Source organism: Jaculus jaculus, chromosome 3 (genome assembly GCF_020740685.1).
Source record: "Jaculus jaculus isolate mJacJac1 chromosome 3, mJacJac1.mat.Y.cur, whole genome shotgun sequence".
NCBI lineage: Eukaryota > Metazoa > Chordata > Mammalia > Rodentia > Dipodidae > Jaculus > Jaculus jaculus.
Genome location: NC_059104.1, coordinates 134,197,107 through 134,224,490, shown reverse-complemented (window position 1 = coordinate 134,224,490; position 27,384 = coordinate 134,197,107). Strand labels below are relative to the sequence as shown.

Genomic DNA, 27,384 nt, shown 5'->3' with positions numbered 1-27,384 from the left:
CAAGGATTCAACTTCTTTGTTCCCAGCCTCTTCATATGCAAGCGACACAGTGATATGCCCTACTGTGGCTTCTGTACAGGTCACAGTTGGGCACTTACACATACTTGTGCTTGGTAAATGGTGGGGGCAGTGGGTGGGGCAGGAAGTTGAGCAACTGAGATTGTGAGGCCCAAAGCCGGGTCGGCTCTCCAGCGTCACAGAAGAGGGCTCTGGAAGAGAGCAGAGGGACCTCCCCTGGGAAGGGTGGCTGAACCAAGGTGGGCAGTCCCCTCCTGAGTCTTAGTGCCATGTTTGGAATTTGGCTTACGTTTAGAGAATAAACAGATCATTGGCTTCTGCTCATGCATACTCACTCTAGGCTTTCTTTCGTTGATCAAGAGTTACACAGGGCATCACTCATCCAGGACACTGCTGTGCATCGCTAGACCGGGAGGATGGAGCACCCAAGGGGACCAAGCTCTGACTACATCAGAGACTTGCCTGAAGCCTGTGATGCACTGACTGTCTAGAGAGCTTGCTCAGCCCCTTGCAAGACCCCTAAGGGGCCTCAAATAAAAAACCAGGCTCTAGTAAGCAGACAAAAAATGCCATCCATACTGTCAAGAGTCGAGTTCTAGGGCAGCAACTATATACTATGTTTTTCCTTATCTTTTCCAACTCCTTTTTAAAAAAAAATATTTATTTGAGAGAAAGAGGCCAGGTTGGGGGAGAGGGAGAGGGAGGGAAGGAGGGAAGGAGGGAGAGAGAGAGAGAATGGGTGCGTCAGGGCCTCCAGCCACTGAACTCTAGACGCGTAAGCCCGCTGTGCATCTGGCTTACGTGGGTCCTGGAGAATCGAATTTGTATCCTTTGGCTTTGGAGGCAAATGCCTTAACTGCTAAGTCATCTCTCTAGCCCTTCGCCCCACCCCAACTCCTTCTTAATCATGCATTATTGGTCAGGGGAGGAAAAAAAAAAAAAAAAACACCTTTTTTTTTTTTTTTTTTTAACAAAAGGGACTTAAAAGCGTTTTGTAGCTAAGTTGCGGGCACATGTAAGCGTGTGCTGGCATGACTAAGTAAGCAGGCAAAGCCACCAGCCCTGCTTGCACAGCTAAGTACCACTATTCTCTCATCTTGCAACCCAGTCCATGTCTAGTAATGCGAGTTTAGCTTGCACCACATGGCCAGTAGCCCTTCATTGGGGTTCAGCCCATGCATCTGTTTAATAAGTTTCAAGCAAGTCTGTGCTCAAGTGAGGCAGAGGCGCAAATGAACTGGACATCATTCATCATTCAAAGTCTCCACTGCCCATCGCAGGGCTGAGTGTTCCACTAGGAAGGGAGAGAAATGTCTTAAATTAACACCTTTGTGAGCCAACCTGGGCCACAACTAGGAATATGGTGGAACGATGCTGGCTGACCATTCACAGGTGTGTAGCCAGCACAGACTAGGAAGCCTGTGTGCTCTCTCAGAAAAGTGTCAAAATGAATTTGCAAATAATTTATAAAGATGTGGCAAAGCAGAAGAAACAAAAAGATACTAGTAAGCTTTAAAATTAAAACTGCCTGGCCAGCTCCATTGTCTATTTAAAAAATGTCTACAAATTAATGACTATGCATTTGAATTCTGTGTTTATTTGGACTGGAAACCTTCCCTTCTTCCCCTTTTTCTCTTCTTCCCTTCCTTTCTCTGTCACTCCCTCGCTTCCTTCCTTCCTTCCTTGCTTTCTATAGGAAAGTATATGGGGGAGGACCTGTAAGTTCCACCCAGGTGCTTACAGAGCTACCATTTGAAAGATATGTCAGGGGCTGGGAATGGGGTTCAGTGGCAGAGCTCTTACCCAGTGTTGGTTTGCTCCCCAGCCCCACAAAGAAAAGCGCAAGAGGAAAAGAAAATCACACGTATGTTCCCTGGAGTGAGTAGACAGACAAAAGCCACGTCTCCACTTAAAACTGCGCAGGATACAGCCTTTGGTAGAAGAGGAGCCTACAAGAATGCTTGGGTTTCCCGAATGCTTCGGTGTAAAATCAAGATTTTCTCTATTTTCCACATCAGAATAGGTCTGGTCAAATGGACTCTGTGATGTGACCACAAAATTTCACAGAGCTAAAAGGAGACATGATGAGAATGAACCCCATTCTTAAATCATATTTTTAGATCTCTAAAGCCAGAGGTGGTTTTAATTGGTGTTTCTGGGCAAAGATGAGTAAAGCAGGGTCCGAGGCAGGCTGCCAAGGTGCTGGGGTTGGCCTCAGGCTCAGCTGGTTCATGGAGATCCAGCACAATCTGAATCCGACCTAACTCATCGTCTGGGACAAGGAAGTCCCGCAGCTTACAGGGAGAACTTACGATCTTCCTCTCATAGAAGGCCCCGCTGCTGTAGGTGGTAGCCAGGGTTGAGGCGCATTCCTCCAAGTACCAGGGCTTGTGGCCATTCTCAGTGGTGCTGCTCACAGAGATGGTGTAGATGCTGTTGGTATAGCCATCACAGGAACAGTGGTCCCCTTCTCGCCCACCATTCCCAGAGGCCCAGACGAAAATGGAGCCCAGGCCCTGCCGGCCCTAGACAGAAGCAAGAACAAGTCATCAGTCACCATGGTTGAACCCCACAGGGGCCTCATCAGTCTGAAGCCTCACCTTCTGGTACTGAGACCATCTGAGTACTGCCCAGAGGTTTCTGTTTTGCTTATAGTGGAGCTGTTAATAGCTTTAAAATGGCAGACTTTGGCTGGAGAGATGGCTTAGCGGTTAAGTGCTTGCCTGTGAAGCCTAAGGACCCCAGTTCGAGGCTCGATTCCCCAGGACCCACATTAGCCTGATGCACAAAGGGGCGCACACGTCTGGAGTTTGTTTGCAGTGGCTGGAGGCCCTGGCGTGCCCATTCTCTCTCTCTCTCTCTCTCTCTCTCTCTCTCTCTGCCTCTTTCTCTGTTTGTCACTTTCAAATAAATAAAAACAAAACAAAACAAAATTTTAAAAGGCAGACTCTCAGGATCCTGTGGGGGAGGAAGGACCAAGGCTGTCCTCCCTCCCCGACTCTTCATAGGAAAATTCAGACTCTGAGTACAAGCTGCTCCATTTCAGAGCCATGCCTCTAATTTCCATCACAGTAGCTGGGGATTAAAGAGACACAGCAGTGCCACAAGTAATGCGAAGGTTATGATGGCATTTTAGAACTTCAGTTTTGTGGGTCAAAAGGGCTGGGTTTGGAGGGGGGTGGACAGCAAGAATGTTCCTGGAAACATAGTTATAGAAATAATCTTCTTGGAGAGCAAGCTAGTTTTGCAGAGGGGCAAGACCATGACTTCTGGGTAAAGACTGAATAGATAAACAAGGTTACAGGCCAGAATATTTGTGGCTGTCTGCAAAGGTCCTATTAGAGTTCCCTGGGGTTCCTGCCATGGACAAGTGGGTGTCACAGCAATCAGACCAGATGTCAACACCAGGCCAGGCTGGTGAATTCACTCATTCATTGTTAAGAGCCTGAAAGCAAGCAAGCATGTAAAAGACAGTGCAGGCCAGGGCAGGCTCTTGCAGTTTCTTTCAATCCCACACCCATAGGATCAAGATTTCTGACTAAATGCTGGGCCGAGTGTCACCCCAGCCACAACCACTACTTAACAATCAGCTCATGGAAGACCAGGCTGGCTGGTTCAGTCCCAACAGCTGGACTCATTAATGGCACACTGTATGAAACTGGGCCCACCAGGCTCTTGACATCTGAGCACTCTCCCTTACAAAAAGATACTTATCTCAGTAACAAATCGAGTTGATGATAATGTTCAACTGACTCCTGCAGCCTGGTGCACTATCTCCATTCTCAGAGTTCAAGTCCCTCTTGGCAGAATGGACCCGTCTGCTCTGTAAGGCCTATGTCACTTTGCAGAGAAGGAATCCAATGCCAAGCTGAGGCTCCCAGCAGGGCTCCCAAGGAGGTTCCTGGTGCTCACCTCGCTCTGCTGCTTCACGCTGCCTTATTCACTGCTTTCTACATCTCCAAGGTGTTGGGCTTGTCTGAGTGAGTTGAGCTTGCCACAAATTTTCTTCTTATTATTTTTTAATCTATTTATTTGCAAGGAGAGAGAGAGAGAGAGAGGGAGAAAGAGAAAGAGAGAGCGAGAGAGAGACAGAGAGAATGGGCATTCCAGGACCTCTAGTCATTGCAAATGAACTCCAGATGCATGTGCCATTTTGTGCATCTGGCTTTAGGTGGCTATTAGGGAATTGAGCCCAGGTTATTAGGTTTGTAGATAAGTGTTTTAACCTCTGAGTCATCTCTTCAGCTCAACAAATTTTCTTATATTTAGCAGAAAAGGATAAGCTTTGAAATAAAAGCAAGTTGGAAGTTGGTATGTCTATAGGATTATGGCCATCCTTAACATGAGGATGTGCCATTCAGTGGTGGATTACATAAAGGACCAAGGGTAGCAGGTTCTATACCACCTGGGTGTAGAGAAGCTGGGTATGTAGAAGGCTATTACACCATCTAGGCTTGGGTAAGGATTTTATGATATTCACATAATGCTCATATTCCCATCATTAAGTAAAGCAAGACTCTTAATGAAAAGATGAATCAGAAGCCAGTTTGCAGTAACTAAATGCCAAATAAAAAGACATTTAACCAATCAATGCCTATCTATTTCATATGAAAATTACCTATAAGAAACTGTCACTCTCAACTTCTCACTCAATTCAAAACTGTGTATAAAATGTTGCCATTTTGTGACGTGGTTTAGCAATCTTATTGCTCCAGAAGCAGAAGATGGTTTATAGTAATGCTCTTCAAACTCAAACCTGCAAGTACCCGAATCACCTGGGATTCTTGTTACAAAGTGCCTTGGACCCAGAAGGTCTAGGGTGGCATTCTAGTTAACTTTCCAACACTGTAACAGATATCTAAGATAAATCAACAAAGGAAAAAAAATGTTTAGTTTGGCTCACAGCTTTGGGGGCTTCAATCCATGACTGACAGGCCCAGCTGGAAGGCAGCCATGCTAACCACTATCCCACCAGTGCCGGTGGGCCCACTGGTTTGGCATATGTTTGGCATATATCACATTAAGAGCCCATGGCTGAGAGCCCATTTATCACATGGCATAGAATGAAGGAGGGAATAGAGAAGAGGAGAGAGAGAGGCATTTACCCAATGACCCAAAGACCTTCTGCTGGGCCACATCTCTTAAAATTTCTACCACCTCCCACCACCTTAAACTGGAGACCAAGCCTTTCACAGATGAGCCTTTTGGAGACATTTCAGATCCAGGCTATAGCAGGTAGGGCTGAAATTCTGCATGCTGAAGGAGCTCCCGGGCAATGCCAGTATGTCATCATCTTTCCATCTGACATAGGATATTTGCTGCTATACCAATCACTTTCCACAGTATCAAGAGCCAGCCTTTTTCTCTTCTTCTTCTTTTTTCTTTTTCTTTTTTGAGGTAGGGTCTCATTCTAGCCCCGGCTGACCTGAAATTCACTATGTAGTCTCAGAGTGGACTCGAGCTACTCACGGCGGTCCTCCTACCTCTGCCTCCCAAGTGCCAGGATTAAGGATGTGTGCCACCATGCTCAACTTCTTTTTCTCTTCTTAAAGTGGTTTTCTAGATAGAACATGAGAGGAAAGCAGAAGAGACAGGCGGGTATCCGAGGTGTGAAGACAGATCTTGGCTGTCCCCGAGGATTTCATTCTCACTCCATGTCTTTCGTCTCCATAGGAGAGAAGCCAGAGGACAAGTGCCAACCCTAGCCATGAGCTTGCATGTCCATTCAGGAAAGCCACAACTTCAACTTGTTCAAGTCACACTTTGGTGTGCTCTCAGGTTGGGGTGGGGGAGCATGGAAACTATTTATGAGTCCAGAAGCACCAGTCCTCAGGGCTAGTGACCTCAAGCCACCGGGACAAAGCCAGTGTTTACAGATGGTGTTCCATCCCTCCTTCTGAATGACAAGTTATGTGAAGAGTGAAGCTTTATAAGGACCAACATTAGACAGAATCCTGTGCCAAATTATGGCTTCTTAAGTCTCCTGCCACCAGACCACATCAACTATAAGAGATGAAGTCACATTTTACAGAAAAAGACTGTAGGTGACAAATAGAGTGACATGGAGGGAAAACAGATGGGGAAGTGTGGTTGAGTTTGAGATCATCAAATTTCTAGGAGGATTTTCTGTGACAGCTTTAGACAGCTGCGATTTAAGACTCCCCATAGAACATGTTTTACTTCAGAATGACTAAAAAAAAATGAAATGACCTCTATATTTTAAGAAACCATGACAAGAATGAGGGGGAAACCACATGGTTCCCTCTGCAAGTCTCTGTTCATCTGACAACTTGGTGAAGCTGGATTCAGAATGCAAAGATCCCTTCCCTAAAGCCCCAACTTGTCAAAGTCTTGGGTGAGCTCTGTATACACAAACCTACACGGGTGACCCAAACAACCCCTTGCAAACAATCATCTCCTCTGCTGGGTCCTTGTGCCAAGAACCCACACCTGTAGAAAGCATCTCATTCAAATGCCAGATGTTCTGCATTAACACCATTCAAAGCAATGTGCATTTGGGGCAGAAAATGCACCCCACAACATAAGCCACCCTCTCTGAAGCTGAGAGTCAGCTTAATTTTTAGGATGTTTCACTTGTCATCGAATCAAGAGATCTAAGTGATCTAAGGGGTGGGAGGAGGAATTGAGTCATGGAAAGAAATGATTTATTTATTCAGCAGTCCCTTGTGGGTTGCAGCTGACTTGGTCATGCCTGGATCTGCCAGCAGCCCCCTGGCCCAGCACGTGGTCCAGCATGCAGCTAGCTCAGGTGCTCCACAGCCAAACAGAAGCTGCCTTTGTGTCTTTCTGGAGTCAGGAAGATAGAAGATGCTCCGTGTCCCAAGTCAAAGCACAAAGTTGTATGCTATGGGTATGTTGTATATTTCTACACTGCCTCCCTTTTACTTTTCTTTATCCAAAGGACACAGACTAAACACCCTGTTTCTGATCACTGGTTTCTCCAGCATGGCAGCCCTGAGTGGCCAGGAAAGGGCACTGAAGGAGGATGCCTTCCCATGGACTGTGGAGCAGCACCCCATCTATCCATGGGAGGGGGCTCAGACCAGGTGTCTGGAAAGAGGTGGAGACACAATGCAGTGCCTCCAACCTGGGAAGTATAAGGAAATGGAGACACTCTAGGGTTTCTGTATGGTAGGAGGTGGCAAGAGTGGATGTCCTCTAAGACAAAACTCATTGTCACAGAAAAGATTAATACATGGTGATCAAACTCAATGCATCAAAAAAACCAACCAACCAACCAACAAACAAACAAACCCAAAACACCAAATTGGGCTGGAGAGATGGCTTAGTGGTGAAGGTGCTTGCCTGTGAAGTCTAAGGACCCATGTTTGATTCCCCAGATCCCATATAAACCGTACACACAAGATAACACATGGGCAAGATCGTGCATGCACACAAGGTAGCACACACATCTGGAGTTTGATTACAGTGGCTGGAGGCCCTGGTGTGCCAATTAACTCTCTCTTTTTTTCTCTCCCTCTCATAAAAACAAACAAACAAAAAACCCACACCAAACAAACAAACAAACAACCCCCACCACCACATCACAATCAGAAAAAGGAAATTGTGAATAGTGTTTAAAAAAAGATTACTACTTTCTGGGGTATGATGGAGGGTAGAGGCAGACAGAGATATAATCCAGTGTAATATTATTTGATGTGTGTACTAACTATTAACCACATCTTTGTGTGTGTAGCATATATATTGTGGTTGTACATGTGGTATATGAGAGCGTGTGTGCCCTGTGTGCAAGCATGTGGAGATCAGAAAACATGGGTGTCCTTCTCTATTGCTGTTTTCCTTTTGTGTCTAGAACTGCTATTTTTGCTGAGGTCTACTTACTGTCTGTCTAGTAGACCTCAGCAATTCTCCACTCCCTACAGGACTGGGGTTATAGGCATGCATGACCGTGCCCAACCAACTATTAACCACATCTGAATTGCTGTGCATAGGTTACAATAAAAAATTTTTAAAAATGTGTCTCTGTGTGTGCTCATATGTGTGCCATACATGTGTGCATGCAGGTGCACATAGATGCCACCTCACCACACCTCCATGGAGGCATGAAGCTGGCCCAGTATAGGCTTGACCAACAGACCAGCAAGTCCTAAGGATCCACCTATCTCCACCTCCCTAGCACTGGGGGTACAAATCAGAGCCACTATGCTTATTTTTAATGTGGGCAATGGGGATTGAACTCTGTTCCTTATGCTTGCAAGGCATGTACTTTACCAACTGAGCTATCTCCTCCACCCCTGAGAATGTTTTGAAACATATAAATAATAAAATGGACTTGCCTCTCCTGCACTTGCTTCTCCTGCGCCCCACCGAAGCCAGAGATGCTTGGACTCTGTTGGGTAGCACTCATTGGCCACACCCATGCTGAGGATGGGCTTGTCGAGCCACCTGAGACCTATAAGACACTGACCATAGCTGGATCTTGCTCTAAGAAACTACCCTCACCCAGAAACTTGCCCTGTCACCTGACTTGTAAAAGTTGGTTCATCTCCTTCAACCTCCTCCCACCCATCTACAATGGATGGTCACAGAGAGGCTGGTGAGAGGAGCCTACCAGCCTACCTAGCTTAGGAGGAACAGCCTCCTGGATGGCCCTCGTACTTTATCCCTGGTGAGGTTCTACCCAGAAATTGTAACTGTGTTGGGCTATATAGTGGTGAGGATGGGGGTGTCTAGATCATGGCTTCCTGCTGTGGGGAGTACTGTATCAGCACATACCCTGTGAGGGGCAGAAATCTCCACTCTAGATATTTATGCGGGTAGAGGAACTGACACTGACACGTTTCCACCTCCATCGTTCACGGAATAGACCAGGAGATCTGCCTTGGATACCACCTTCACCTGTCCCTCCTCACACTCCACAGCAAAGTGGGCAGTGCAGGAAGATGCTAGGAGCGTTTTCCCTGGAACAGGTCAGAGTCCTTCCGTCTGAGCTGGTGAACAGCCACTTTCCAGCTCTAAGTGACTTCTGCCTCACTCTGGCACTGCACAGCCTCCTTGCCAGTCCTGTTTTAGGCTGTGGCTGGTGTCACTCTGATATTTATTAAAAAGGTGCACTGTCACCCCTGCCCCACAGCCTCCCCCGCAACCCTAGGTTACTCACACCTTTTTAATGCCGTACTCGAAAGCCTGTTTAGCCAGTCGGCCTGGCCCATCCACTGTCTTCCCGTCATCGTCCGGCCCCCAGCTGGCGCTGTAAATGTCAATATAGTTGGGTCGGATGCCCAGGGACTTGGCCTCAACCACATCTGTCACATCGCCGTCCAGCATTCGGATGCCTGAAAGCATAGGGGGAGGCTTTCTGTCAGCACCCAGGATTCTGAGCATGTGGTGAGGGCCACCCTGGGACTAGGAGGCAACCAAGACCTGCGAGTGTCAGATGGCGCAGACCAGCACACCATGAGCTCCTCACAGTTCTCTTGCCATGCCAATTTGGATGTGTTCTCCTTCTCTCTGTGCTGACTGGTGTGAAAGAATGAGAATTACACTGCAGGCTACACTGTAAAGCACTCGTGTGTGGCAGCAACAAGAGAAACCAACCACTTCCCCAAAAGGATGCAGTTTCCCTACTGACCACTATGTCATGCTGGGATCTACAAATGTTCTTTTCTACACTAGAATGTGAGTCTCTTTCAACCAGCTAGCTGTGCACAGCTTAATGTTTATTTCTCTTTCCTTTATGAGCCTGCCCCTGACGTAGAACACAACACGATAAGTCACACCATGAGTTTTATTCTGAAGACCGGAGTCCACGCCCTAGCCTGTGGAGAAGACTTTGCTACTCATCTCAGCTCCACTGGATTCAGTGCCATATTTCTATCAGGGTCCTTATAGGTGAGGTCCAGCTTTCTCAGGAGTACCCAGAAAGGAGAGGGAGAATGGCTGCTGCCAGCTTCTCCCAATGGTGGTGGCCCCAGTCAGGGCCTTTCCTTGCCTGTGCCCAAGTTGCCTCCATTACTCTGTACCCAGTTGCTATGCCCTTCCCAGTAGTACCTTGCCCAGAAGGTGAGACACCTAGGTGTAAGTGGGACACAGTGGATAATCACAGCCAACAGCATATAGTTTCTAGCACAAAGATAAGATTTCTTTGAGCCTCAGAAAACCCCCAGAGGTCCCCAGAGCTCCTTGTATACTGCACCCAGCTCTATGTGTACAATGGCAATTTCTTTCATTGAAATGAATTCTATATCTCAGGGCTACTTAAGACATAATAAATAAGTCTGATTGTAAGAGTAGTATACATTCTTTGATGAAAATTTGGTAAATAGAGAAATAACCAACAATATATTTGGGTTATTTTCTTCTAACATTTTTCTTTGCCTAAAACAAATTTCCTTTCCAAAACTTTTCTTGCTTTCTTTTGAATATGTGAGATGTGGGTGTGGTGTGGTTGTGTATGTGTGTGTTAATGCACATGTGTGTGCAGATGTATGCACAGGCCAGAGCAGAAGATTGGGTGTCCTCTATTGCTCTTTCACATTATTTCCTGGAGACAGGGTCTTTCACTGAACCTGGAGCTCATAGTTTGTCAGTCAGACTGGCTGACCAGTGAGCCCCCCATTGATTCTCTTGTCTCCGCCCTCCTCATCACTGGAGTTACAGGAATATATGACCACAGGTGACTTTCACATGGGCACTGGGGCTTGAATCCAGGTCCTTGTGCTTGGGCACCAAGCCCTCTTACCTACTAAGCCATCTCTAGCAATCTTTTCTTTTTAGATTGAAATTTATGTGGAGCATTTCCCTGTGTGATTGGAGACCTTTTAAAGGCACAGTTGTTGATGGTTATGACACCCCTTCCCCACATATCCCAGGCCCAGGCAGCACTTCCTTTGAGCTCACCTATGATCCCTGCTCCCACCCCTCATACTAGTCCTACACCCAAGAATCTATACCAATACACAGTGGGTCCTCAAGACAGGGTCTCACTCTAGTCCAGGCTGACCTGGAATTCACTATGTAGTCTCAGGCTGGCTTCAAACTCACAGTGATCCTCCTACTGCTGCCTCCCGAGTGCTGGGATTAAAGATGTGTGCCACTACGCCCGGCTTAAAAGTAAACTTAATATAAGTGATAATACACACACACACACACACACATTTTTTTCTTCTAGCTTTCTGTATCCATGAGTTCTACAGCCACAGATTCAACCAAAGCCACAGCTGAAAACTGGTGGTGGGGGGGTGGGGGGAGGCATATCTGTACTGACCATGAGCTGACTTTTTCTTTTGTCACTATTTTCTAAACAATGCAACAACTACATAGCATATTTACACTGTATCAGATATTATGCATCACCTAGAGATGAATTAAAGAACAGGGGCTACATAGGTTCCATGCAAATACTATACCATTTTATTACAGTATTTGAGTACTCAAATGTTTGACATCTACATGAGTTCTGGAACTGTCCCTGTAGATGGATACCCAGGGACGACTGCAGTGACTTTCCTGAGGTGAAGAGATAATACCTGACTCACTCAGGAGAAGCCACAGGAAGGAGAGAAGCTCCACACATACTAAGAACAAACGTTTCCTCTGAATGAAACCCCATCATCCCACCCTACTGGAATCATGAAGACACACTGCTGTCACTTCTGATGAGAAACTGATGAACAGAGCTCCCTAACAGACATTTCAATTTTCTTATCCTATATTCTCTTGCTCAGTAGCACATGGATTACAAATGACTAAATATACTTTATGATTTGTCAGGGTGAGAATTTCTTACCTGTGGGGAATTTGAATACTTAGCTGCAGTAAATTTTTCACCTGACCAGTTTTGAAGGTCCTGCTTTCCCTGAGGATTTTCCCATCTGCTCTCAAGTTCCTAACTCAAAAGCAAGAGAGCCAATGCAGAAGTCACTACAGAGGTCCTTGGGACCCACCAAGGATAGTTAGTGGTGTAGCAGGAGGAGAGAGGGCTGCTCTAGGGTACAGCAGCTTCATCTGATCCTTACAAAGGACATCCTATACTTAACTGGAAACACCTGCTCTGAAGGCATGAGAACTGTATTCAAAATTAGCATCAGAGGCTTAACAGCAAAACAGTAGCAAGCAAGGTAGGGGTATGGAAATGTTAGAAGTACAAAAAACACTGCCCAGAGCCTTCAGGAGGCATCCAGGTGGGCATGGTCAGTGATGCAGGATGGGGCTGGAGTCATGGGAAAAGCTGTCTCTTTACAACCTTTAAAACAAGCAGCTGGGCTACACATCACATTGGCACCATCTTTTCAGGCTATTTCCCTGCCACTTTTTATTACCTCTTCTCCCTGGCTAATGGGTGGCCCAGGGAAATATCATGGCCAGTCACAGTCACAGTCACACACATGGGTAGTGGCACTGGCTCACTATTCTTTCTCCTCTTTGGGGTCTGGGTAGAGAAGAAGCATCAGGATGGCCATGAAATGCTATCTATCCCTAGTTGCCAACTGTGTGATCAATACTTAGGTCCATGGCTGTTTCAGGCTGCTTGGCTGAGTCATCTCACTCAATCTTGAAGCCCTATGACAGGGTCCACACCAGTGCAGGAAGTTGGCTGTGGAATATGGTAAAACCATACCCCCAGTAAGATTCAAGCACCACTGCCAGCAAGGAAAGAGAAAGTCATAGAATTATGTGGTAGAAGCTCAGATCTGCATGACCTTGGGTCATGGATTCAACCACTCTGAATCCCTAATTTCTACAATATTTACCTGGTACAGCCATTAAGAAGACTACCAAAGATATAAGCTAAGGCCCTTGGTTGTGACTTAAATATAGCTTGAGAGTATCCCTGAGAAATTCATATGTTAGAAGCTTGGCTCAAATGTGGTGACATTGGGAGCTAGTGTGATCTTTAAGAGGTGAGACCTACTGGGAGATATTCAGGTTATTGTGTACAGTGTCCTCAGAAGGAATTAAGGTAGGTCTCATGAGACCTTATATAGTTCTTGTGGTAGTTTGAATGTATGGCCCCATAGACTCAGGTATTTTGTTAAAATTGAGTTTGTAGCTTCAGCCCCTAGCAGGTAGACTACTGCTACAGAGGGTATATCACTTGGGGTAGATATGAATTCCAGCCCAAAGGTATAAGAGAGGTTTGAGCTCTGGGGATGTTCCTGCTGTTGGTTTTTGGTGTTTGCAGGCTGGTGGAGGTTTCTTTCTCTGCTCAGACAAATGGAAGTAAGCAGTTTCTTCTGTTATTGACTGAACTTCCCCTAGATATATAAGCTTAAAAGAAACTCATTCATCCCATAAACTGTATATGGTTGGATATTCATCCCTTGAAGGTGGAGATATCTATAACATAATTTGGTACCAGAGTGGGGTGTTAATGTGGATGAATCTGACCATGTGTATTTTGGTCTTTTGGAACTTGTATGCTAGAGAAATGTGGAAGGACTTGGTACTGAAGAAGCCTCAGTGTGGTAAGCCCAGTTTTATGGCCTATTTTGGTGAGGGTCTGAAATTGCTAAATGCAGAGAGAATTGTGTTTGGAGGCTTTACTTATGAACTTTCAACAGGGAAAAAAAGATGATAGAGAACTTTGTTGGAACTGGGCTACTTGTATAAAGGCTGGCTGCATTCTTCTGCCCATGCCAGAGAGAGTTTGATCAAGGTTAAATTTAAAAGTATAGACTTGTGTGCTTGGCAAAAGATATAGAACTGAAAGATGTACAATTTTAAGTTGAAAGTAGATGATTGAAAGGAAGAAACTGTGCTCCTTAAGGTCATGATTTATTTCCCTCCTGGATTAACAAAACAGCTGTTGCTACACACTTGGTACTGATTTTGGAAGCATGAAAAATGCATGGAAGCAGGTTATGAAATATACACGTTTCCAGGAGCCACTGCTGAGATGCAGCACTGTGTGAAGCAGGGCGATGTCCCTCTGTGGAGAGGCCAGGGAGGCCATGGTAAGATAGACTGTGGTTTGGAGTAGAGACCCGAAGATGTTTTGGATATATCAGGACTGTGCAAAAGCTACCAGGGAGCACTGTAGGTTCACAATGGAGGCTTTCTCTGACTACTCACCCCCACTGGAAGGATGGAAATGGGAAATCCAGAGACTATCACCACTGGTTAAAATTTCAGGTGTTTGATGTTTGCCTAATGTTTATTGACTTTACATTGGTCCAGTCTCTCCTTGTTATGCCTTTTAGCAATAGAAATATTTACCCTGTGTCATTATGTGTTGGAAGTATGTAACTTGTTTTGATTTTATAGGACTCCTAGTTAAGAGAGTATTCAATCTCAGATAAGACTTAGGACTTTGGAACAATCTTGAAAGCTGGTAAAGCTTATGGGACCATTGAAATTGGACTAACTGCAATTTCTTTTCTTTTCTTTTCTTTTCTTTTTTTTTTTTTTGAGGTAGGATCTCACTCTAGCCCAGGCTGACCTAAGGCTGGCCTTGAAATCACAGAAATACTACCTCTGCCTCCAAAATGCTGGGATTAAAGGCATGTGCCACCACACCTAGCCCTGAATGCATTTTTAAATATGAGATGATTGTAAATTGATGGGGCCATGGGTGGAATATGGCAGTTTGAATGTATGCCCCCGTAGACTCAGGTGTTTTATTAAAATTAACTCTGAAGGTTCCACCACTACCAGGCCAACTTCTGCTACAGGGAGCATGCCACTGGGGAGGGATGTGAAGTCAGCCCAAAGGTATGCAGAGAGGTTTGAGCTCGGGGCGGGGATTGCTGCTGCTCTTTTTGGTTTTTGCAGGCTGGTGGTGTTTTCTACTTGGATGTATGGAAATAAGAAGTTTCTTCTGCCATTGATGGAAATTCCCCTGGATCTGTAAGCTTAAAATAAAACCATTCCTCCCATGAATGGTTGGATATTTGTCCCAGCAATGTGGATCTGTCTATAGAAGTTCTCTAGAGAGGATTGTTGTAAAAGAAAAAGACTTCCTCAGAATTGCTCTCTGGCTTCCTGCATCATCATTCCTCTCTCTCATGCTCCTGTTGTGATACTATCTGCCACAATGGGTTGTAGCCAGGAGGGCTGCTACCAGGGCCAGCATCATGCTATTGGCCTCCAAAACTGAGAGAGCAAGAGAACTTTTCTTTACAAGTTATTCAGCCTCAGGTTTTTGGTGACAGCAGTGGAAATAGACTGATAAACCACATCATCCAGTGCTACTTGTATAGATGCCATCAGTATTCTTTATGCCTTTAAACTTAACAGCAGACTCTCCAGGGCAAGAGACCTCACTGGCCACACAGGCAGCCAAAACCAATTTCCTGTCCAAGTGTTGAAATTGAACCTGTTATTCTAGGACTTCTCATACAAGTTACAGGTGGTGAAATGCCTAGTTATGAGCAAGAGCAGGATGCCAGAAGACATCCAAAAAAATATAAAAACACACAACCAGAACGATTTCCCAACACCTCTCACAATGCTTTCGTCTTGGAAGAAGACTGATGGATGTGTGAGAAAGCTGGCATCATGTATTTAATGCAGCATCTATTTTCCCCAACACGGACAAGTTGCCAACAGAGAAAAGGTAAATATTTTCAGTAGAAACCTGCTGTTCCAACATTAGCTTTAAATGTGAATGTTTCTCTGGAAATGCCAAAAAGAAGAAAAACAGCAATCATTTCTCTAATGAAAAAAGAAAGACCCATTTACTATAAATTGCTGGGTACAAAAATAATTTGGACAAATCATTTTGATGGCAAATTAACTCCCTGTTGTTTGCTTGCTAATGGATTACTTTTCTACCTGCTGAGTTCAGAGTGCATAAATGCAAGATAAACATGCTTGACCCAACCATGCTGACGGTGAGACTGGGGGTGCGGGGTATAAGGAGTGACAGAAAGAAGGCAGTTGCCATCTTGGGCCTGGTGACTTTCTGTTTGGGGAGGCAGACTGCTATGGAGGCTCAGTCCCCCAGGAGACAATTCCAGTGCCCTGAGGAGCTTCATCCAGGAAAGAACAGGACATATTTGCCTTTTTTTCAACAGTACATACATTCCTATCAAATTACTTAAACCCAATAGTATTTTAAATGCAGTGGGTGGGCTTGGCTGAAATGAATGAATTTTGTAAGTCTCTTGGTAGAAAGGAAGAAAACACTGGTTTTCTTGCAGTGTCCTGTCCCTCCTCCCCTTCCTCGGTTTCTAATCTACTTGACTCCGGGCTAATATGAAGCCAGGTGAATGTCATCAAACCAACATTGCCATCAGCCCTATAAAGTAGCACAAGATGTAGCATTTACCCCCAAACTTTCTGAGGGATCTCACGTATGTACACACCTCCCATACACGCCTCTCATTCCTAGAAGGAAGTCAGGCGTCTTGCCTGTGAGGCTAAAGTCTGGAGGAAGGAGGGAGCCGCCATGCAGGGCCCACTTTTGTTTATTGAGCAGTAATGTATTGTGCCTTCAGCAAATGAATGGCAATGCAGGAGCGATGAGCAGCAGGAAGTAAAATTAGATTGTAGCTTCCTGAGTGTGACAAATAGGCCTCCTCAACAAATTTTACTCATTAATCCTGAGTATTTTACTAAAGCCACAGAGATTTGTTTTTTGTTTTGTTTTGTTTTTCCCCTAGCAAAAATATAGTACATTCTAGTCAGTGAGCAGCCATGTTGGGACAAGTAAAGTTTCAACAGCTATTAGAAAGGTTCCTGACAACTCTCTTGATCTTCTTATCTCTTTATCTTAACAGAGCTCTGGACTCTCTAAACATGCCTCACTCAACAAGCACATTGTAGGACTCGTGGCAGCTGTGGTTTGCTGAGCTGACGATCAAATGGACATTTACCCCATCACAAGATGGACGTGGAGACCCATGGGGGATGGATACTGAGCCAGGTCTTTCTTGGCTTCCCATGCTGTTCCTGATTGCCCAACAGCCCATCCCATCTCTTTCCAGAGCAAGATAAGCTGTGGTCATGGAATCGCCCGCAGACCACAGACGTGTGCTACCACCAAGCCAAGGTGATGAAGTCAGATTCAAGCGGGGTCTTGTGTAACTGTGTCCTTCAGTTTTCTATACTCTGGATGCCTTGACAGTTAGGTCTTGCTAATTCTGAAGAGACTATCCATTACAGTGATGGCCAGTTCCTAGGAATAGTGAACAATGCCTACAAGGAGTGTGTCTTTCACATGAAAACTAAATGATCCAGAATGTACACCTCTAGCCGCATCCTCAACTGGGCCCTTAACTCTGACCACTATTCCTGCCCTAACCACTCTAGGGAGTAGAAGACAGCTATCAGACATCTGGGGACATTATCTATACCCAAGAGCCTTGGGTATAGATAAATCATTGCCTTGCCTTTTCCATGGAAACCACAATAAAAACTTGCTTCCTTTGCCTCCAACCGACCTCAGAGGTTCTCTATGAGGCCTTGGGTGGTGTGATGTGGTCTGTCCTCTTGGGAATTGCAAGTCACAAGCTACCTTTTCAATCAAGTGCATTTGTCAGATGGCCTTGCCAAACCTAAATAATATGAAAACCATATTTCTCTCTTTATAATCAGGCCTTGTTGATTTCTCAAGAATAGCAAATGACGAGGAGAACCTCCGCTATTTTCTAGAGAGCTGACATCGGCACTGACTCTGTCACGCTCTCCTGCTGGGGGTCATCAGACTATGAGCTGCAACAATTCAGTGAAGCTGGCAACTTGGGACACAAGGACAGAACAACAGCCAACCAGAGTACTCGTCTATCTACACCACAGGCAAGGACAGCAAGGAGCCCCAGGAGAATGTGTGGTCAAAACAGAGAAAATGAACTCATGCCTTGAGCAGGCTTCTGAAGGAGACCAGGGGACAGAGCAAATAACAACAAACAAATAAATAATAAACAAAGACCACCAGAGAGCTCGTCACTTAGATTTAGGTGTGCTCTCTCCCCGGTCTGCTCTCAGCTGTCTTGCTCATGCACACCCAGGATCAAGCTTCCTCCTCAGGGTCTGGGGACATGGCATTTGCAATCCAGCCTCACCTATACTCTGGAGGGGTGTGGTTGCAACCGGGCAGCCTGGGAGGGTATGGCCACCAAGAAGTCACTGGGTGAGGGGACTGTGGCTGCTGGTTGTCAACCTCCTTCCCAGGAGGTTCCTGCTAGGCCTAGGAATTCTCTGGCGCTTTTGATAGGAATATGTGTGTGAGGGGGGAGGATTGGGGTCCCTGACAGCATTGGCTCCTACATTCACCAAATCCCCCAAGCCTCCCAGTGCAGTTTAAATCCTTCTGCAGTTGAAAATACTCTTGGAGCCTTTGAAGATTAATCTGGAGCTTAAACGGTTCTCTTAAAATGCTCACAAGCCTAAACTGCTTAATGGAAACGCTAATGAGACTGAATTCTGTGACTTGGAATTAACATAATTAACCAATTTATGGGCACACATTAATTTAGCTGTTATGTACTTAACATTTTCATGTTTATGAAAGGAAAAACATGATTCAGTTCCTAAATCAAAATATGGAGCAAAAACATCAACAGCAATTTGGCTGTTGCTGTTTACTTTTCCTTCCCAGAAGTCCAGCAAACAGCCTAAAAGATTCACACCACCCATAAGGCGCAAGCAGTGGAGCCTTCCTGCTTCAAAGCACTGGGCAAGCCCTGGGGTCCTGGTGGCCTCTGCGCTGGATGCCCTTGATGCTGGGTGCCCTTGATATATGCCCCAGCAGTGGCTGTTCCTGAGCAGCCTGTGAGATCTGGTCGCTTCAGCTTCTGGTGCATCTCAGAAGCAGGACACGATGTACACCAAACACCGTGTGCCTCAGGACAGCCCTCCTGCTCCAGGAGGACATCTCAATCCTGTTAAGCAATAGCATGGGGGAAGTACATACCGGCCAAAGGCTACCCTGCAAATTCTGGGCTTTCCAGACAGCAAGTTTGACTTGAGTCCAGCCCACACCTCAGGCTCCCCAGAAAGCTAGTGTCAGAGGATGCTGGGAGGGACACGTAGCCAGGACGGCCTGACTTGTTGGACAGACTCACACCCGCCGACCCACTGGGGTCTGGGTGTGACCTTTGCGCTCTGTAGGCCCCTGCAGAGTTGGGTCATTTCCCAAGGAGCTCAGCCGGTAGGCAAGATGCTGCTACTCTGGGTTGATGGTGGGCGAGTGTAGGCACGCCTCAGTCTCCCACCCACCACCCTTGCCCACCACAAACAGGTGCAGCAAGAGAGAAGGAGCATCGTAGGAAGACAGGAGACCTCAATGTAGGGCAAATTATTTGAAAAATTAAATGGAAAAAGGAATAATGAGCAAGATCTGAGAGGCGAAGAAAGGGGACAATTACTCTCCCCTGCTTGCTTTCTATGCTATTCCTGCTTTCATTTCTCACACCAGGTGGAAAGAGCAAGGTCAAGTTATATCAAGAATGCAAAAAGTGAGCTGGAGAGATGGCTTAGCGGTTAAGCGCTTGCCTGTGAAGCCTGAGGACCCCGGTTCGAGGCTCGGTTCCCCAAGTCCCACGTTAGCCAGATGCACAAGGGGGCGCACGCATCTGGAGTTCGTTTGCAGTGGCTGGAAGCCCTGGCACGCCCATTCTCTCTCTCTCCCTCTATCTGCCTTTCTCTCTGTGTCTATTGCTCTCAAATAAATAAATAAAAAATGAACAAAAAATATTAAAAAAAACATTTAAAAAAAAAGAATGCAAAAAGCAATATATGTGCACATCACAGAAGCTTCCTTTCTGCTTCTGTTCCAGCCACTGGGCTCAGTGGCAGCTAGCCTCGTGAACTCTCTACCATGTCCTGGCACCAGGGGTACAGGGAAACTGCAGCCTTCTGTCACAAGTCCGTGCCCATTTCTTTGCTCTGTCTCCCAGCACAGTATGACCCTTGAGGTGACAATTCACCTCTGTGATTGTTAAGTTTCTGGTGACCATGAGAACATCAGCTCACAGAATCATTCTGAGGACCACATGCAGACATGAATTTAACTGCTTGATGTAGTGCCCATAAGTAATGGCAGTCAGTGACCGCCGCTACTGTCGGAGACTGGATCAAGAAGGTGGGCCGAGCACACGGACTATCGCTCCTCAGGAGCCCCTGTCCCCAGAGATAAAAAACAAAAGACAAGAAACAACAAATCCGTACCAGGCATGCTAGATGCTCAGAGGAACTGTGGAGAGAGCACACAGATGGGGTCAGGATGTGGCAGGAGGCAGCACGTTGGTGGAGAAGTTTTCTCTTTGGACGGAGGCAATTCCATAGTTGTTCAAAACTTGAGAAACTGTTCAAAACAGTGCAAGGACACCAGGGACCCTGACAGGCAGGACCTGGGTGGGACAGGAGAGCTGCCTGCCCTCTAGGTTGATCAGTGAGCAGCACAGAACTTATTCAGAGATGAACACAGTGAGAGAGGATGATGACAGAGAGCCAGGACAGTGTCCCAGGAGTAGAGAACCCACCCCCCCCAGCAGCCTTCCAGAAGAAGGGTGGTCAGCAACAGGTCCTCTGTTGTCCCCCTTCATAGGAGGTCCTCTGCCATCAGAATGGATAACCATCACAGCTAAAAGAGGGTTATGAGCCAAACACGAGTAGATTACCAAGAGACAACTATCTTTAAAAAAGCCAACACCAGAAAACAGTACAGCCAGGTGTGGTGGTAGATGCCTGCAATCCCAATATTCCAGAGGCTGAAAGAAGATGTGAGTTTGGAGGCAGCCTGGGCAATATAACAAGACCCTGTCTCAAAACCAACCAACAAAAACCATGAATCCGATGAACCGAAAGGATAAGTGAACAAACTGGAAAAAATATCCTCCAAAAATAATACGCTCAAAATGATGGAAGAAGATGCACTGTTAAAATCTGTTAAAAATCAACTAGAAAGCACTGCAGAAATGGCTTAGTGGGTAAGGTGCTTGCCAGAAAAACCAAATGATCTGGGTTTGATTTCCTGGTACCCACATAAAGCCAGACGTGCAAGGTTGTGCATGTGTCTGGAGTTTATTTGCAGTGGCTAGTCGCCCTGGTGCACCTGTTCTCTCTCTCCTTCTCTCTCTCCCTCTCTTTCTATCTGCCTCTCTCTCTCAAATAAATAGAATAAATATTAAAAAAACCAATCAGAGGATGTCTGTTTCTTGGAAGACAAAATAGATACAATTCAGCCTTCAGGCTAAGAAAAGCTAAACCCTGAGTATTGTTGCAGTTACCTTCTCTCATTGGGAAAAAACACTAACCAAAAGTAGCTTTTAAGAGAAAAGGGTTTACTGCATCGTAGAGTCTTGAGAGGAAGTTTTATCATGATGAGGAAAGCACAGTCCGAGCAGGAAGCTGGCACAAATCTGGGTGGAAGTCATCTAAGTACTGGGCTTGGAGCTGGGCTTGTTCCTAAATGGGGCCCCCATAACACACCTCTTCCAGCCGGCTCTACCTCCCCAGTTGCCACCAGCTAGGGATTGAGTCTGGGTCTTAATCACAAACACACAAGGCTACGAGGGACATTTCACATTCAAACCACCACAGACACCATACAAACAAAAGAAACCTCTGAAATGTGGAGTGGCAGACAGACTGGCTCAGGAGCTTGGGTGCTGAGGGATGACACGGTGTGAGATCTTGTCTCTCATCCTGTTTTGTTATATTTTATGGCAGAGTCTTGCTACATCCCAGGTTGGCCCTGAGCTCTCAATGCTCTTGCCTCACTCGCTGCACCCAGCTTGCCCTCTTCTGTTTTACTTTTTCTTTTCTTTTCTTTTTCTTTTTCTTTTTTTTTTTCGAGGCAGGGTCTCACTCTAGCCCAGGCTGACCTGGAATTCACTCTGTAGTCTCAGTGTAGTCTCAAACTCACAGCGATCCTCCCACCTCCGCCTCCCGAGTGCGGGGATTAAAGGCGTGCGCCACCACGCCCAGCTTTGCCCTCTTCTTTTTGTTTCATACGTCCCAGAGCTGACAGATAGAAGTCAGCAACACCACTGGAGACAGACAAGAGCAACTGTATGAGCTTACCTGCTTAAACACCAAAAACTGGACAGCCCGCAAGCAAAAAACTTTATACAACTTCCCTACCCCAGCCAGATGCCACAGGAAAAACTACAGCAACACCTGACCAGTAGTGGCAAAGGCTAGATGGTGAGCCTGGACCTCCACCCCTGCGAACACGTAAGCAGTCTCCCATGCCTAGCTAGTGATGTCAGGAATTGGCAAGCAAGGCTTTTATCACCCTTGTCTCAAAGAGCTCCACTTCGCTCAGTAGATAGGTCCTGACCAGGCTAGTCCTCACCTCCACCTGGCAGCATGCGTCTTCCTCCTGCTCCTCCCTGGTGTGAGCTGTCACCGACAATAATGAGTTAACTTCCACAGTGACGTCACTGAACGCTCCTGTCGGTGTCAAGGATGGATAAGGAGGAGCCCGTGCTCAGGGGTGATTACAGGACACAGGGAGTCGAGGTGCTCACTCATACTGGGAAGTAGTGAAGCTGGGCTCGCTTTCCCTGCTGGAGCCATGTCGGAGAAAGTAAAAATGGAAGGCTTACCCAAGACCCACAGTTTTATAAAGCAATTAAAAATGTCCAAGTTGGGGCTGGAGAGCTGGCTTAGCAGTTAAGGTGTTTGCCTGCAAAGCCAAAGGATCCCGGTTTGACTCCCCAGGACCCATGTAAGCCCGATGCATAGGGGACACATGCATCTGGTGTTCGTTCACAGTGGCTGGAGGCCTGGCGCTCCCACTCTCTCCCTCTTTTTCTGCCTCTTTGTCTCTCTCAAATAAATAAATAAATAATATATTTTTTTAAAAGTCCAACTCACAAATGAAAATTGCACAGCACACATGTTTCAAATGGCAGTTACACATCTACACATCATCCAACTAGAAAGGTCTCAGGTACATGGAAAAAAAAAAGGCATCAACAGATGCCAACAGTAGCAGACAGTACAGTCAGACACAATGAAATGTTTCACTAAGCAATTGCAAATATGCTTGACACAAATGCAATAAAAACAGAAAACCTCAAGAAGGAATTGCAAAGTATCACCAGAGAAAGAGGAGATGTAAGGAAAAGCCAAGTAGAACTATTAGAACTGAAAACACAGTCACCAAGCACAGTGAATGCCGGGGATAAAATCAGAAAAAAGTGAAGGGTAAACTGAATCACAGATATTTCCCAGCTTGAACAACAGAAAGAAAGGAAACAAGAAAAATGAACAGAGAACCTCAGGGACTTGCAGAACTGTAACAAACTTCTAAAATTCATGCTGTTGGAGTTCTGTAAGGAAACGAATACAAAAGAGGGCTAAAAAAGTACTGAAAGGAGTTAATACCTAATGTTACCAAAATTTGGCAAGAGACACAAACCTATAGATTTACTGGGCATTCCTTCTTTTCCTGAGTTTCTACATAATATTTAATGGCTGAGGCAAAAGTTATGGGAGGCAGAGACAGGAGTATCTCTGGAAGCCCAAGGGCCAGCTAGCCTGGTGGACACAACAGAAACCTGGGGGGTGAAAAGTGAGGAATGACACCAAGGTTGTCCTCTGACCTTCGCACATGTGCTGTGGCATGCCAGAGCACGCACACACACGTGCGCGCACACACACACACACACACACACACACACAGAAAGAGAGATTGATTTAAAATATCATAGTGCTGCTGATTTGGTTCTAATATGTACATTTAAGACTATTTTAAATACTACAAGGGGGGATGCAGTGAGATTACAGGAAGGTAAGTGCTCTAGATCTCACTTTAGCTGTAAAATAACTACAGTCATAGTTTATGATAAGTTATGTACATATAATTTAGTGCCACAAAAAGTCACTCAAGGGCTGAAGAGATGGCTTAGTGGTTAAGGTGCTTGCCTGCAAAGGACCCAGGTTCAATTCCCCAGGATCCATGTAAGCCAAATGCACAAGGTGGTGCATGCGCCTGGAATTTGTTTGCAGGGGCTAGAGACCCTGGTGCACCCATTCTCTCTCTCCATCTCCCTCTCTCTCCTTCTGCTTCTTTCTCTCTCTCAAATAAATAAATAATAAAAATAAAATACAAGAAAAATGCATTTTCAAACCCCATAGGTAAATCATTTTGGCTTGTAAACAGTATTTAATTAACCTTCAGGAAAGCAGAAAAAAGAAGATAGGACTTAAATTACAGAAACAAAAAAGCAAACCTAAGCCCTAACATATCAACAATAACATTAAATATAAGTGGTCTAAATAAGGTAATTAAAACACATAAATTGGGCTGGAGAGATGGCTTAGCGGTTAAGCGCTTGCCTGTGAAGCCTAAGGACCCCGGTTCGAGGCTCGGTTCCCCAGGTCCCACGTTAGCCAGATGCACAAGGGGGCGCACGCGTCTGGAGTTCGTTTGCAGAGGCTGGAAGCCCTGGCACACCCATTCTCTCTCTCTCCCTCTACCTGTCTTTCTCTCTGTGTCTGTTGCTCTCAAATAAATAAATAAAAAATTAAAAAAAAACATTTTAATAAAAAAACACATAAATTGGCAACATGGATTTAAAAATCTATGCTCAAATATATGGTGTTCACAAGAAAGTCAATGTGAATATAAGAGTCAAGGCAGGTTGAAAATAACTATTCATGAAAGAAAATAGTAAAATAAAAACCTTCACATAAAAGAAAGCTAAGAAACAACAACACTAATATCATTTAGAGTAAAATTCAAATGAGTGACTAGGCAACACTGGCTGGCAAAAACTATGGTACAATATTTTAAGATGCTTAGTGACATTGTTTAATTTAAAAATCTGTATCCAGTCTATTTCATGGAAGAAAATAAAGGCATTTTTAGACTTTAAGGATTCAGAAGTTTACTATCTGTATAACTATCCATATACATAGTAAGTATCAAAAATATCTTTCAAAGAATGGTGAAAAAATTAGAATGGCAAAGGAAATAGTACAATAAAAACATTTACATAAAAGAAAGAGTTAAGAAATAATTGTGATCAAAGAAACTGGTCAGTCTTTATAGTTAAGCTCATATAACTTTATGTATGTACATATGTATGTATGTGTATGTATGCTAGAATCTTTTGCCATTGCAAACAAATGCCTGTCTAGCTTTATGTGGGTGGCTAGAGAATTGAACTCCAGGCAGGGAGGCTTTTCAAGCAAGTGCCTTTAACCACTGAGCCATCTCCTCAGCCCCTCACATTATATTTGATGTATAAGTAAAACTATTAGAAATAATATGAGCTGGGGGGCTGGAGAGATGGCTTAGCGGTTAAGCGCTTGCCTGTGAAGCCTAAGGACCCCGGTTCGAGGCTTGGTTCCCCAGGTCCCACGTTAGTCAGATGCACAAGGGGGCGCACGCGTCTGGAGTTCGTTTGCAGAGGCTGGAAGCCCTGGCGCGCCCATTCTCTCTCTCTCCCTCTATCTGTCTTTCTCTTTGTGTCTATCGCTCTCAAATAAATAAATAAAATTTAAAAAAAAAAGAAATAATATGAGCTGGGCATGGTGGCACACACCTTTAATCCCAGCACTTGGGAGGCAGCGGTAGGAGGATCACCATGAGTTCTAGGCCACCCTGAAATTACATAGTAAATTCCAGGTCAGCCTGAGCTAGAGTGAGACTCTACCTCAAAAAACCAATAATAACAGTAATAGTAATAGTAATAATAATAATAATAATAATAACAACAACAACAATGATATGGAGTTATCGCTTCTTGGCCTTTGGCTAAGATCAAGTGTAAAAATAACATGGAGTTAAAATCTTGGGTGAGGTGGGGAACAAGAGAAAATGGAAAAGGGAAGAGGAGCTGAGGTAAGGTAATTGTTTTGTTCAGAAGGGAGTGAGTGCTATTTAATGTTAAACACTGTTAAGAAATTAAACTCAAACATACATGTTTCAGTGTAGTTAAAAAAAAAAAGAAAAAAAAAACAGAACTAGAATTTAAAAACTAAAAGTCACTAAAAGGAGACATGATGAGGACGTAGCCCAGTGACAAGAGTGTTTGAGATGGGAAGATGGCTCAGCAGTTAAGGATACTTGCTTGCAAAGCCTACCAGCCCAGGTTTGATTCCTGAGTACCCATATAAAAGCCAGATGCACAAAGTGATGCATGTGTCTGGAGATTGTTTATAGTGGTAAGAGTCTCTGTTGTGTTCAAACTCTGTGTGTCTATCAAATCAAAATAGTGTTTGCTTAGCATGTGTGAGGCCCTGGGTTTAATTCCTAAAACTGCCAAAAAATAAAAACAAAAGCTATCTGTGTAGAAGGAGGTAAAGCAAAGAAGACAAAGAAACAAAAGTCAAATAAGCCAGGCAGGGTAGCACACGCCTTTTATCCCAACACTCAGGAGGCAGAGGTAGGAGGATCACTGTGAGTTTGAGACCACCCTGAGACTACATAGTGAATTCCAGCTCAGCCTGAGCTAGAGTGAGTCCCTACCTCTGCCTCTGTCACTTGTGTGTTTGAGAGAGAAGAAGACAGACAGAGAGAGAGAGAGAGAATGGGTGAACCAGGGCCTTTAGCCACTACAAACGAACTTCAGACACATGCACCACCTTATGTATCTGGCTTTATGTGGGTACTGGGGCACTGAACCTAGGCCCTTAGGCTGTGCAGGCAAGAACCTTAACTGCTAAGCCATCTCTCTCTCTCTGCCTCCTTCTCTCTCAAATTAGTAAAATATTTCTTTTTAAAGAAATACTAGAGAAATTTTTAATTAGCTTTATCAAACACACAAGCGACAGAGGCAGATGCCTATGGCACCAGGCAGAATGGATGAAGTGTTCAGTTCTAGTGAGGGTAGCACTCCCTGAGCTTGGTGCAGCCAGGACTAGAGTGCAACCCTACCTTGAAAAAAAACAAAACCAAACACTGTGGGGCACAAACAAAATCTACCTACAGACCAAGGCAGCCAGTGGACCAGTAGCAACCCCTAGTCTAATTCAATATAGATTTTTGTGACTCTAAACAAACAAGATTTAAAAATTGCAACAAAAGAGCACCAAAAAAACCATTTATCCAATTGGAAAATTTTATAAATCTTTTCTAATTACCTTCTGGATTAAAGAGAAAAATCAAGGTTGAAATTCAGGAATAAACAGTAATAAAATCACAATATAATTAAGCCAGTGTCAGAAGTCAAAGGGAACATGTATGCAATATTTATTCATTTATCTATTAGGACACATAAAAGTCTAAAAATACAGAATGAAAAGGTGTTGAAATCAAGGAGCCAGGAAAAAAAAAAACAATAATCACAATAAGCAGAAGGAATTAACAAACAAGAAAATTAGAAATTCATGAAACAGAAAGAAATGAGGGCTGGAGAGATGGCTTAGTGGTTAGGCGCTTGCCTGTGAAGCCTGAGGACCCCAGTTTGAGGCTCGATTCCCCAGGACCCACGTAAGCCAGATGCACAAGGTGGAGCATGCATCTGGGGTTTGTTTTTCTCT

General features: G+C 45.0%; 1 protein-coding gene across 1 annotated transcript in view; it reads right to left on the bottom strand.

Annotated features, from left to right (window-relative positions):
* The window catches only part of Pcsk6 (proprotein convertase subtilisin/kexin type 6), a 205,664-nt gene that overhangs the window by 103,836 nt on the left and 74,444 nt on the right, over positions 1-27,384 (bottom strand). Inside the window, exons 7-8 of the mRNA XM_045146095.1 lie at positions 9,163-9,335; positions 2,331-2,543 (exon numbers count right to left, since the gene is read on the bottom strand). Of these exons, the coding sequence (XP_045002030.1) occupies positions 2,331-2,543; positions 9,163-9,335 (386 nt within the window). The remainder of the gene's footprint in view (positions 1-2,330; positions 2,544-9,162; positions 9,336-27,384) is intronic.